The sequence below is a fragment of the Chrysochloris asiatica genome, unplaced genomic scaffold (genome assembly GCF_000296735.1).
Source record: "Chrysochloris asiatica unplaced genomic scaffold, ChrAsi1.0 scaffold00110, whole genome shotgun sequence".
NCBI lineage: Eukaryota > Metazoa > Chordata > Mammalia > Afrosoricida > Chrysochloridae > Chrysochloris > Chrysochloris asiatica.
In genome coordinates, this window is record NW_006408628.1 from 3,456,517 (window position 1) to 3,469,689 (window position 13,173).

General features: G+C 39.1%; 1 protein-coding gene across 1 annotated transcript in view; it reads right to left on the reverse strand.

Moving 5' to 3' along the window:
* The window catches only part of ABCA12 (ATP-binding cassette, sub-family A (ABC1), member 12), a 221,686-nt gene that overhangs the window by 95,051 nt on the left and 113,462 nt on the right, over positions 1 to 13,173 (reverse strand). The window contains exons 10-13 of the mRNA XM_006867786.1: positions 10,303 to 10,421; positions 9,139 to 9,245; positions 401 to 657; positions 194 to 306 (exon numbers count right to left, since the gene is read on the reverse strand). Of these exons, the coding sequence (XP_006867848.1) occupies positions 194 to 306; positions 401 to 657; positions 9,139 to 9,245; positions 10,303 to 10,421 (596 nt within the window). The remainder of the gene's footprint in view (positions 1 to 193; positions 307 to 400; positions 658 to 9,138; positions 9,246 to 10,302; positions 10,422 to 13,173) is intronic.

A 13,173-nucleotide genomic window follows, 5' to 3' on the forward strand; every position in this document is an offset into this window, starting at 1 on the left:
ACAGTTCTGAAAATCCCATGGTCCCGTTCTACTATGTCCTAAAGGGTGGCTGTGAGTTGGAATTGACTCAAGGGCAACAGGCTGAAGGCAAATAGCGAAGCATGTTTGGTTGAGAATTTCAAAAAAGACTTTCTTAAACAGCAGTATGAGACTCCCTAATAAGACAACTTTTAAAATAGAGACAGGAAAACACCTGGATCGTCAGAGGCGTCTGCACTGTTGTTTACACGCAGCATGGCTTCTATGGTCGGCATTAACTGCGTGATATTTTCCAAGATATTCATTTGCAATGTCTGTTCTAGAAACCTGGAACAAAACAGAAGATGAGAAGAGAAATTCAATTGGGCATAGAAACATGTTTGAAATTTCACCAAGGAAGAAGAAAGATGGCAAAACATACCGATCCATATTTAAATTAATTTTGCTTGGATCCCCTGTAAGTAAATCCTTCAGTTTTTCAGATATGACATTTTCATGGAAAAGTAAGCTAGATGTTATTTCAGTACCCAGCTCTACTGCTTCAAGGAGTTGTACATGAAACGCGCTCTCTTCACACAAGTCTCCAAAGTTCAGATGAGATTGCGGGCAAGTTTTTTCTATTGCACTGAAAGTTTCAGATTCACAAAGAAGTTTGGTCAACTTTCGAAGTTGAGACAGCTTTTCAGAAGGAGGGAAAAATGAGACATAGATTAGTTACATTATTCTAAATATTTAGGAGTTGGCAATAAGCAACCAATATTTATTACTTAAAATAAAACTTGAGGAATTTTTCAGATTACAAACAACAATGCAAGAGCAGGGCTGTAGGGTGGATGGAATAAGGTTTCCCAATGTAATTCTTAGGGGACAGTCCTTGCTACCCTTGAAGAATGAGCAGTTGCCTTGTCGTAATTAAAAAGAAAATTCCTCAGTGAAACTTTCCTAGCTTTTTTCTCACCATAGCAATTTTCAATTTTCTTAAAACTTCTTCATAATAAGCCCCCAGAATCATGCCATGTTCTTTGAGAAAATAAATCAAGATTACCACTTTAAATTTTCAATAAAAAGTTACCATAACTTTCTGAGCTGACGGCTGTGCTTTGATTTTAACTGACTCAGCAGATCCCTCAGAAGTCTCAATTTGAATTGGACGTTTTTATGAAGGCACCTTAAGAGTAAGGCAAGTGTATTCCTCAGAGAACTTGTCTGCAGCCATCTATTGATTGCCAAGACATGTTTAAACACATTTTGTTTGGAATAAAACTGTGAACCCTAGTAGCAATACATTTTTACTTTGCTATCGCTATGGGTCGGAACCGACTCAATGGCACATAACAACAACAACAACAACAACAACAATTGCTGTTAAGTATAGTTGAGTTGATTCTGATGCATAGCAAGTGACTCTGTCTAAGGGTTTGGAGGAGTGGCTGGTGGGTTTGAACTGCAAACCTTGTGACTAGCAGTCCAATCCTTATCCTATAGTGCTACACCAGGACTCCCTCACATATTATAGTTTATATATTAATTCATGTACATGGGCAAATAGCAAAGAATATTTAGTTGGGAATGTAAAAGAAAAGCCTTTTTTTAAAGAGCAATGTGAGAATTCTATGCATTGTAATAAGGTAGCATTTAAAATATAGATGGGAAAACTGTTACTGACATTATCATCTGTCCTTTAGCCTATTGAGGGGAACTAGGTGCTTTTGTGGCGCTGTGGGTTAATGAGCTGGACTGCAAAGTCATTAGAGCTGCAAGGTCAGCAGTTCAAGCTCACCAGTCACTCCTCAAAAACCTTATACAGGGTCACTCTGGGTCAGAACCAACTCAACAGCACTTAACAACACCAACAATTGTTAAGAGTCGTCAGTTTTGACTCACAGCAACCCTGCAGCGGGTTTCTGAGGAGCAGCTGGTGGGGTGGAACCACTGACAGTCCAGGGCTTATCCTATAGCTCTGTATTAGGACTCCATGAAAGTGTTTAAAAGGGCTTAATATCTTATACCCAGAGGAAAAGAAGAAAAATGCAAATCACCCAATTTCTTGTCTTGTCAACTCTCTTCTCTCCAATTCACTATGTTCTGTGTGGTCTGAGGCTATATCCCCAAATCTACTTCTAGAAAAAAAACAAAACCTGCCTCTGGGAAAGCCAATTTGGATAGTGCTTGGAATTTACCTTAGGGCTATTCCTCTTAAAGAAGTCAAATGGTGTGGAGCAACGTTTAAAGAACCAATGTATGTGTCATTCATTGCAGCTCAGTTTCCAATCAGAGGCTACATTTTGACAGAAATGAAATACTTTATGGTAGGCAAGGGTTTAGAGATATTTCTATCCATATAGCAAATGAGAAAGGCTCAGTGAGTTGTCTCTAATGAGAATTTTTGCAGTTACTACATGTCTGCAGTGGCAGCTAAACACTGATCATCTAAGATAGCAAATACCATGTGGCTATTTGTCACTGTATTTAATATTCAAATTGAGTTCTAGCTTAGACTATTTAAAATGGCTTTATATGCTGTAAACCTTTGCCCAATTTGCAATAAAAATTAAAAATAAATAAAATGGCCTTGTTATTGTTGTTAAATGCCTTGGAGTTTGTTCTGACTCGTAGTGACCTGTACAGGGTTTCCAAGGAACAGAGGGTTTGAACCTCTGAACTAGTGATTAGTAGCCCAGTGCTTATCTTACAAAATCACACCAGGAGTCCTTATATGTACTAAAATTTTACCTACTAGTCGTACTATGAGAAAATGTCCATCCTTAATAATATCAATGGTTTTACCATCTATAACTGCATTAGTATCTCTAGTCCTTCCTTTGATTTTTCAGATACTAGATATGATGGTTGAGGTTCTTGTTAAGTGCCATCGAGTTGGTTCCGACACATAGTGACCCCGTATAGGGTTTCCAAGGAGCAGTTGGTGAACTTGAACCACCGACCTTGCAGTTCAAATGACTTTGCAGTCTGGCCATTAGCCCACAGAGCCACACCAGGACTCCAGATTTGATTAGTATGGTACTTATCAACAATAACAAAGGATATGATTAAGGAGCCCTGGCAGTGTAGGGATTATGCATTAAGGGTTATGCATTAAGCGTTATGCATTGGAATGCTAACCGCAGCAAGGTCAGCAGTTCAAATTCACCAGTTGTTCTGCGGGAGAAAGATGAGACTTTCTGTTCCTATCAAGATTTGCAGCCCAGCATACGACCGACACCACCACCAGGTATGATAAAGTCCCAACGGTGGCTTTTGCAAATGGTTAAACACTTAGTGGTTAACTAAAAAGTTGCCAGCTTGAATCTACCCAGAGGCATCTTGGAAGAAAAACCTGGTGATCTTTTTTGAAAAAATCAGTCATTGAAAATCCTATGGAATACACTTCTACTTTGAAGCACATGGGGTTGTTATGAGTCGGAATTGACTTGATGGCATGGATTTTTAGATGTGATTAAACTTCTAATGAACAGACTCACATCTCTGTGCCACATCTGTTAGTGACTTATATCTTGGTGCTTTCTTAAAAAAAAAAGGATAAATGCTGATGACATTTTTGCTTTAAATAAACTTTAATGACTGTAGTTTGACCTTAGATTGATAAGATAAAAATTATAGAAGTTGGAAATCTAGCCAACTTGTAACAGTAGACTTGGTGCTTGGTTAAATAAGAATTTAATTTAGGGTCAGTAGGTGGCGTAGTGGTTACGAATCGGGCTGCTAATCTCATGGTCAGCAGTTCAAAACTACCAGCGGCTCCACAGGAGAAAGATGAGGTGTTCTGCTCCCGTAAAGATTTATAGCCTTGGAAACTCTGTACAGGGTCGCTATGAGTCAGAACTGACTCCCTGGCACATAACAACAACAACAACAATGTGGAATGGGGAGTTCTGGTGTGGGGCTTTGAGTTAATGCGCCAGACTGTAAAGCTGTTTGAACTACAAGGTTAGCGGTTCAAGCTCACCAGCTGCTCCTTGGAAACCCTATACAGGGTCGCTATGGGTTGGAACCAACTCGACGGCACTTCACAACAACAACAACAATGTGCAATGGAGTCATGGTGTGGCTGCAGAATAACTTCAGCTGCAAGGTTAGTGGTTCAAACCCACCAGTCACTCATAAGAAACCCTAGACAGAGTCGCTATGAGTAGGGACTGACTCGACAGCACTTAACAGCAACAACAATGTAGAATAGGAGTCCTGGTGTAGCACAATAGCATAAGCACTAAACTACTAACATCAAGGTCAGCAGTTCAAACCCACTAGCTGCTCCTTGGAAGCCCTATGGGTCGCTATGAATCAGAACCAATTCGGTGGCACTTAACAACAACAACAATGTAGAATGGGCACATCTACTGAAGAGCCTGGTCATTTGGCATTTAGTGTTGTTAAAAGTGCCTTCGAGTCAGTTCCAACTCATAGGACGCCATATAGCATTTTCAAGGAGCCACTGGTAGACTATCTTGTGATTTGCAGTCCTGTGCCGATCCTTCAGCACTACACCAGGAGTACCTTTTGTCCATTGTTGTTGTTAAGTGCCCTTGAGTTGGTTCCAACTCAAAGCAATCCTGTTTAGGGTTTCGTAGGATCAGCTGGTGGGTTTGAACTGCTGGCCTTGTGATTCGAAGTCCAGTACTGATTCTACAGTGCCACACCAAAAGTCATTTACATTCAATTTATTCTAAGAGCAACACATGCATTAAACTTTTAGAAACTTTGTGAATCATCAATAATCAACACAAGTTCAGAGAATTAAATTCTCTCTTCAAAAAAGAAAGTGTCAACTCCTGTTTGCAAATTTGTCAAAGCCTCTTGCAGAACCCTTCTCTCATTTATCATAACCTTGGACCACTTAATAAATAAGAGCTCAGGCTTTAAATTGAACAGTGACCCATAACTAATTCAATTTCCATCTGTGATTGAACTACCCAATGCCTAGTAGTTCCCAAATCCATCTGAAAATCCATTTGAAAGGCATCTTTATCCTAACATATTACAGGCACACCTCATTTTATTACATTTTGGTTTACTATTCTTCATAAATACTGATTTTTTTTTACAAATTGAAGATTTTAAGCCAGTCTATTGGTGTCATTTTCCAATAGCATATATTTACTTCATGGCTCTGTGTCACATTTTGGTAATTCTCATAATATATCAAACTTTTTCATAATATCATTGCGTACTTAACACCCAAGCCCAAATCCACTGGCATCAAGTCAATTCCAACTCACAGCAACCCTGTATAGGGTTTCTGAGGCTGTACATCTTTACATGAACAGAAAGCCTCCTCTTTCTCCCACAGAGTGGGCTGGTTCGTGGATTTGAACTGTTGACCTTGCAGTTACCCACTAGTGCTTATTCTACAATTCCACACCAAGGCTTACCTTGAAAGACTATGCAATTATTATTTGCCATTGAATTGATTCCGACTCACAGTGACCCTGTACAGGGTTTCTGAGGAGTACCTGGTGGGTTTGAACCACCAACCTTGTGGTAAGCAGTCCAGTGCTTATCCTATAGCACCACACCAGGAGTCCTAAAAGACTGGTGGTAGTTATGTGTCGTGGAATCAATTCCAACTTATAGCGACCCTGCTGTAAGTTTCTGAGGCTGTAAATCTTTATGGGAGCAGAAAGCCTCATCTGTGTCCCACGAAACTGCTGGTAATTTTGAACTGCTGACTTTGAGGTTAGCAGCCTGATTTGTAACCACTACGCTACCAGAGATCCTTATAAAAAACTATTGCATAGGATAAATATAATTTTCATATGCACTGGGAAACAAAAAGAATTCGTATGTCTGGCTTTATTGTGATACTTGCTGCACTTCAGTGGTCTGGAACCGAACTCACAATATCTATGAGGTTGGTCGGTAATATGGTTTTTCTAAGTCCTGGTGTGGTACTGTGGGCTAATGCATCAGACTGCAAAGTCATTTGAACTGCAAGGTCGGTGGTTCAAGCTCACCAGCTGCTCCTTGGAAACTCTATTCAGGGTCGCTATGGGTCGGAATTGACGCGATGACAATTAACAACAACAACAAGGTAAGTAATCAGATGGGAAAGATTCCTTAATATTGTTGGCATAAAATGGTCAAACAACAAAACCCCGGAGTGCTTGATGGATTAAGGAATAAGGTGAGGGATCTGTTTAAAAGTATGAAGGTGTTACAGTAAGAATACTGTGCTAACAGTATTTCTTCCCAATGTAGAAAAACTGTTTGTATGTGTAGCATCGCCATCAGAACGTTACTCTCCCCACCAGAGATTGGGAAGAAAACGATCAGACAGAAATCTCACTGTCTTCAGAGACCTTCCTCCCTATGCCCATCTTCTGCTGCGTCAGCCCCACCTCTTAACCCACTCTTCCTTCAAACCTCTGCCACTGCCTCTACTTGGGCTCTCATTATTTTGTGCTTAATTTACTACAAAAATAGTCTACTTGGCTTCCCTCCAATCTACCCTCCATCACTGTCCTAGAGATCTCTTTCTAAAATACAAACTTCAGCTTTTCAAATTGACAATTTTCATGATCAAATTCAAACTCTTTAAAGATCCAGTTTTCTTCTACAGCCTTCTTTCCTACGTATTTTCCCACTCTTTCTACTCTAGCTAGATGCATGATCCAGGTGATCTATCTACACCTGCCATTCCGGTCCAGGCCTCTGTCTTCTTAGAAACTCAGGTTCCTGGAATGTACATTTCTAACCCAATCTTACATAGCCTCCAAGGTTCAGGTTAAACATCTCCTCCACAAAGTTTCTTCTCTTTGCCTCCATTCTGTGCAGTGTGAGATCCCAACCCCACCTCCTATAGAGAATGCTGTCTGTCCACATACCACAACACTTATTTCACTATTGTATAATTGATCGTTTGTTTTTCCATCTCCGTCACTGAATTGATTATAAGTACTGTGGGTTTAGGGTTATGGGAGCACAGATGATGGAATGAATGAATGAATAAATGAAGGAATGAATATGATAGAGGCCCAGATGACAAAGTAATTAGCTGGGCTGGGACACAGGAAGACAAGAAATAACCTAACATTATAGAAGGAATGACATTTAAACTTGTCCTTGATGAATGAGTAGGAATTTCCCAGATGAATGCATAAATTCCTTCTCATTTGCACAAACAAATTAAGATAGTGCTAAATTAAGTACAGTAGAAATTTTGATTCATGTAGAAGATGATGGTTAAAATGTAGGTACTCTAACTAGCATATTTATTTGTAATATACATGGACATAATATTTTGCATGCCTGCTTAATTATACCATGTTAAATATACAGCAAGTCATCCTGCTGGCCCTGAAAAAAACTGGTTCTAATTTTACTTTGTCCCTGGCTACATAAATCCAATTAAATTGCTGTTCTTAGTAGGAAAGCTTCTTTCAAAATTTAATAGGGTTATTTAAGAGATAAAGTGAATTTCACGATAACTTGTCTACTATATGTATGAGCTAAAAAAGGGATAGATAAATAAACATGAACCATGCAAACTTCAGAGTTTTACATTATTTTAGGTAGCTTTCATGGATTGATTTATGGCTTCTCAAAATATGTGTTATAAATTCTCACCTCTAAGCCTATGTTCGAGTCTTGGTGTGGCATTGTGGGTTAATGCGCTGGACTGCAAGGTTGCTTTGAATCGCAAGGTCGGTGGTTCAAGCTCAACAGTCAATCCTTAGAAACCCTATACAGGGTCACTATGAGTCAGTAAGGAGTTCTGGTAGCGTAGTGGTTACGAATCAGGCTGCAAACCACAAGATCAGCAGTTCGAAACTACCAGCTGTTTCACAGGAGAAAGATGAGGATTTCTGCTCCAGTAAAGATTTACAGCCTCAGAAACCCTGTTCAGGGTCTCTATGAGTCGGAACAGATTCCAGGGCACATGACAACAACAACATGAGTCAGTACTGATTTGAGGGCTCTTATCAATAATATGCCTATGCTATAATCCCATTTGGAAATGGGTTGCCTTTGTTATGTTCATGGTGCAGGCTTAGTGTAGGGTATATCCTGAGGCAGTCTCTTAAGTAAGTAGAAATTGGGTAAAACAGATGCCAAGCCACAGGAAGATGACCAAGAAGTGAGGAAGTGGAATCTGAAGAGACAAGCACCTTCTTCCAGAGCCCACAAAGAGAGAGAGCCTTCCCCTGGAGTCCTCACCTTGACTTTGGACTTCTAGTTTTCTAAATTGTGAGAAAATAAACTTCTGTTTGTTATAGTCCCCCGCTTGTGGTATTTCAGCACTCGATAACTAAGCCATTGTTTCCACCACCCCCCACTTTCTTCAATATCATAGATTCTAATCTGACAGATTCATCTCTGCTTTGATAAAAATGATAAAAATAAAAAAGAATAAACCAACTTCTGAGATTTCTGTACTTTGTGCAGTCCACAGCACCAGCTGTCAAAATCACTTTTATAGATTGAAAACCAAGGAGCTCTCAAATTGGAAGTCATTTGTGAATATGTTTTCAAATGACCAAACTTGATGAGATAACTAGATTATTAGTAAGTTCTTTATTGTTGTTGTTAAGTGACATTGAATCAGTTCTGACTCATAGTGACCCTGTGTAGGGTCTCCAAGGAGTAGCTGGTGAGTTTGAACTGCAACTTTCCAGTTCAAACCAACCTTGAAGTCTAGTGCTTATCTTATGGTGCCATACCAGGACCGCAGTAATTTCCTTAGATATATACATACTGGCATTTCCTTAGGTATTCACATAATGTAAATTTGGAAGTTATTGGTTGGGTATATAGAGATCTCTACAGTCTCTGGTAGTGTAGTGGTTATGAATCAGGCTGTGAACCTCAAGGTCAGCAGTTCGAAACAACCAGCTGTTCTGTGGATGACAGATGAGGTTTTCTGCTCCCATAAAGATTTACAGCCTCGGAAACCCTGTACAGAGTCGCTGTGAGTCAGAACCGACTCCACGGCGGAACTTAACAACAACAACACAGTATAAAAACAAAATATCATTAGACAGCACCGGAATATCTTTCTCATGTTTTCCTAGCATTAATCCAGAGTCAAACAGTATCAGTATTTACAATGATGCACGTTTATATTTTAACCTGAAAATACATTGCCCAGAGTACTATAGAAAGTATTGAAGTTCATTTTTCTTTTTTCCTTTCATGGCTTACCTTTGATTTTATGACCTCAGGAACTGGAGGGAAGTAATCCTCATAGGAACCATTCTGAAGAAAAAAATTTTTAAATCGAATTGTAGACTGCAGGAGTCTTAGATTTTCTGTAAAGAAGAGGGAAAATGTTACCGTATATGAAGACTACAAGATCATTTAGGAAGCCTATTTGAAAGACATCTTTATCCTGATTTAGTCCTACATTTTTTCTAAGACAATTGTCTACCTAAATCTAAGTATAAGACAAGTAAAAATGTAACCTGTCCTTGAACCCTGGAGAATAGAGAGCTATTATTTTAAAACATTTTCATAGATAGTCTGCTTAGAGACAAAGTATTTCTAGCAAAGGTTGCTACACAGCTTTGACTCTTTATGAACAAAATATGCTTTTATTTCTGACTTTTTGTATTTATGATGAAGTTGAAGTATTTTGGGGAAAATACATTATAGAACTACTTGCATAAAAATATGCCCTTCCAACCTTGATTAATTTGTGGCTAGAAAAGAGAGAGCATTGATTGGACTATTTTGTTGCCATTACGTCTTGATAAAACTACCTTGGTGTAAAAAGAAAGAGAGAGAAAAACATGTGTATCTCCTAGAAAAAAAAATTGAATACCTCCCAGGGGAAAGAAAAGTCCAATTAAACAAAGCAAAACCAGAAAGAAACATTTGAATAAATTTGATCTTGGTGGTTGCCCATGTAGGCAGAAAATTGAAAATTAAGAGAATGAGGACAGGAAATAAAGATAGTCTGCAAGAAAAATTCCTTTTTTTTTTTTTAAATGTAGTTTACATCTGTTTTTGAAACTCTGTGCTGTCATCCTTCATTATTGTTTAACAACAAACAATAGTAAAGCCATAGAAAGTTGCCACAAATGGAGTTCTCTGAGTCCCTAAAGACCCTGGACACTAGACCAGTTTGTCCAGGCGGCATTTCGAGTACTTATAGCATGCAGCAGCAACAGAGGTCATAGCATCATAATATGGTTAAAGATTCCCTTAATACATCAAATCACCAATATGAAACTTGTGTATGGAAATTAAGATTTTTCTATTTCTGGGTTTTGTTTTGTTTTTTAAAGCAAATATCTTAAAAGAATTATTACTTTAGAACAAAATTAGAAATCATGAGCAATGTTCTGACTATTAACAGAATATTACCTTGTGATCCCCTGGCCAAATTGTCAGTGACATTCCTCACACATGACAGGTAGGGAATATAAGGACTATCTCCTGATATGTTTAAGACAGCATCTTCAAAGTTTTCAAGTATTAGGAGCCTATAGGAAAAACAAACAAACAGAAACGCAACAAAAGTCAGCAGTGAGGCATCTCTAAATCTGCAGTCCATGCATAGGTAATAGGTCAGGTGACAGGTCTTCATTTAAATATATAGTGTCTATATTTTTAAAAATAACAGCAACCATTCTCAAAGGTCCCTTGCTTTTACTTAGGCATTTTCTTAGCCAGAGACCTTTGGTTATACTGCATTTGGTTGTCTTGGACTTTTCTTCTGAGCTTTTCTACAGATAGCCTCATTACTTGTCAAAGTCTCTTTGTGGGTAATTAATACCATAACCTAATTTACAAGTGGAAGACAAGAGAGTATATTCTTAGACTACATTTACTGCTTTAATAAGTCATTTATCAGAAAAACCCAACAGGACCACGACAGATGACAAAACTAGCCCTGCTGTGGAGGTTAACTGATATCAACTATTGCTTACATTGAGTTAAGTTTCATGGACTGTGGCACCACCCACGAGTCACGTCAAATCTGTGCTCTAATAATGATCTTCTGTAGTTTCAATGTAACCTCAGCATTGTCCTTAGACAAAAAGTCCTGGGCCTGAGCAAGTGTTGTGAATCATAGAATAGCTAGAAGACTATGTAGGAAAATGGGAAGCAGTATTAGGAAGAAGATCCTAAAGATAAATTGGAAGGCAAAATTTGGGGTCCAAAACATTAAAGAGGAAACAAATGGAGCTATGAAAATAACTATAGATCTACTAGATCTATTTTATTTTAAGAAGAATGATTCATTTACTTTGACTATAAAGTTAAGTATAAATTTTGAGATAAACTTATTTTTCCTGTGAACAATTTGAAAGAACAATAAATCTGTTTTTATATCTCATTCTCATATCCCAGACCACTCTCATAACAGACTATCTAGCATTTGAGTTTTGTATGTCCTAGACTTTAGTTAATGGCTGTTGAAAGGATAAGTACATACATAGAAGAGATGCAAGAAGCTACAGAGATGCTGACCATTTACGTGAGCAATAGTCAATGAAGCCTGTCTGGACTGGCACACGGGGACTGGTTTCCTTCCCAGCTCCCTATCCTCCCTCTAACCTTGCCCTACTCTTCCAGATATTACCCGACTTCTGTTGAGCTCCCCTCACACCCCACCTCGCTGTCATAGTCATTATAGCACAGAGATATTTTCCATCTGGTGCAGTGCTCAACAGTAAAGTATTGGCTTAACCTTCCAGATGGAATGGCAGAAGAGAGTTCCCATGGTGAACTGCCAAGCTTAAAATAGAGATCTGTTAGACTAGAAATGACCTTGATATATCATCTAAGCCATTCTCCTATTTTCACAAAGAACACTTGACTGCTAGGATGTTTGAGAATGGATTGAATATGCTTTAAAAATTAAGATCCCATACCTATATGCCATTATATTGGCATGTTGTTGTTAAGTGCCATTGAGTCGATTCCAACTCATAGCAACCCTGGATAGGGCTTCTGAGGAGCAGCTGGTGGGTTTGAACTGTCAACCTTGTGTTTCACAGTCCAGCATTGATCCTACAGCACCACACCAGGAGTCCTCCAATTATTCCTTTAAATAATGTGTTATGTGTACTCTACTTCCCAAGAGTGTCTGCAATAAAAGGCATGAGCATGCATGTGCACTCACACACCAAACAATGAAATATTGAGCAGTTTTCTATTGAAAATTCCAGACACTTCCCTAAGCTCCCCAAAATGTATATTATGTCAGTAATAACCACTCTGTGATTATTTTAAACCAGCAATGGAAAGGAATGCTAATGATAAGAAACCCCTTAATTTCATCAATCTCAACAAGAGCCGTCTTAGAAGTATTGAATTCTTCCTAATAAACTGTCAGCCAGCTGTCAGCAACTAACTACATTTGCTGCGAAATTTACAGGTTTGAAACGCTAGCATTATCAATGCTGCGGATGCTCCAAGGCACTGATGAAGATGCCTGGCTCCAGCAATAAGCATACAGTTGTGTCAATTCACAAAGGGTTGTTCTGCTTATTTTTTTTTGGATGATATATAGGAAGTATGTTTAAAAGACCAGGTATTTGTATCTTGGCAACCTGGCTAAGGGAATATTTCCTGAGGGTTCTTGGTTGTTCTGGGATACCACAGGCAGTGGTAGCTGGTTGTCCTGGGAGACAATGGCTCCCAGATGCTAGAGCAAAACATCTGGTTCAGCCACCTTAAACAAGGTGGGAGGAGAAACAAGTGGTAGTGGTTATGTAAGAATTTCACCTAGGGTTTACCCACAGCAGGAGAAATTTTCATTAAATAATAATAATTCTTATATAAATAATTATGTTGTTGTTGTTATGCTCCGTGGAGTCGGTTCCGACTCATAGTGACCTTGTACAGGGTTTCCAAGGCTGTAAATCTTTAGGGGAGCAGAAAGCCTCGTCTTTCTCCCAAGGAACAGCTGGTGGTTTCGAACTGCTGACCCAAGGTTCACAGCCCAATTCCTAACCACTACGCTACCAGAGCGCCTCATAAATAATTATATATGTTGTTGTTGTTGTCAGGTGCCATCGAGTCGGAACTGACTCATAGCGACCCCATGCACAGCAGAATGAAACAATGTCCAATCCTGGGCAAACCTCACTACTGCTGCCACACTTGAGTCCATCAATGATGCCACCTGGCCAATCCATCTTGTTAGGGGTCTTCCTCTTTTTCTCTGACCCTCCACCTTACCCAGCATGACATCCTTCTCCAGCGACTGTTTTCCTCCAGACAATA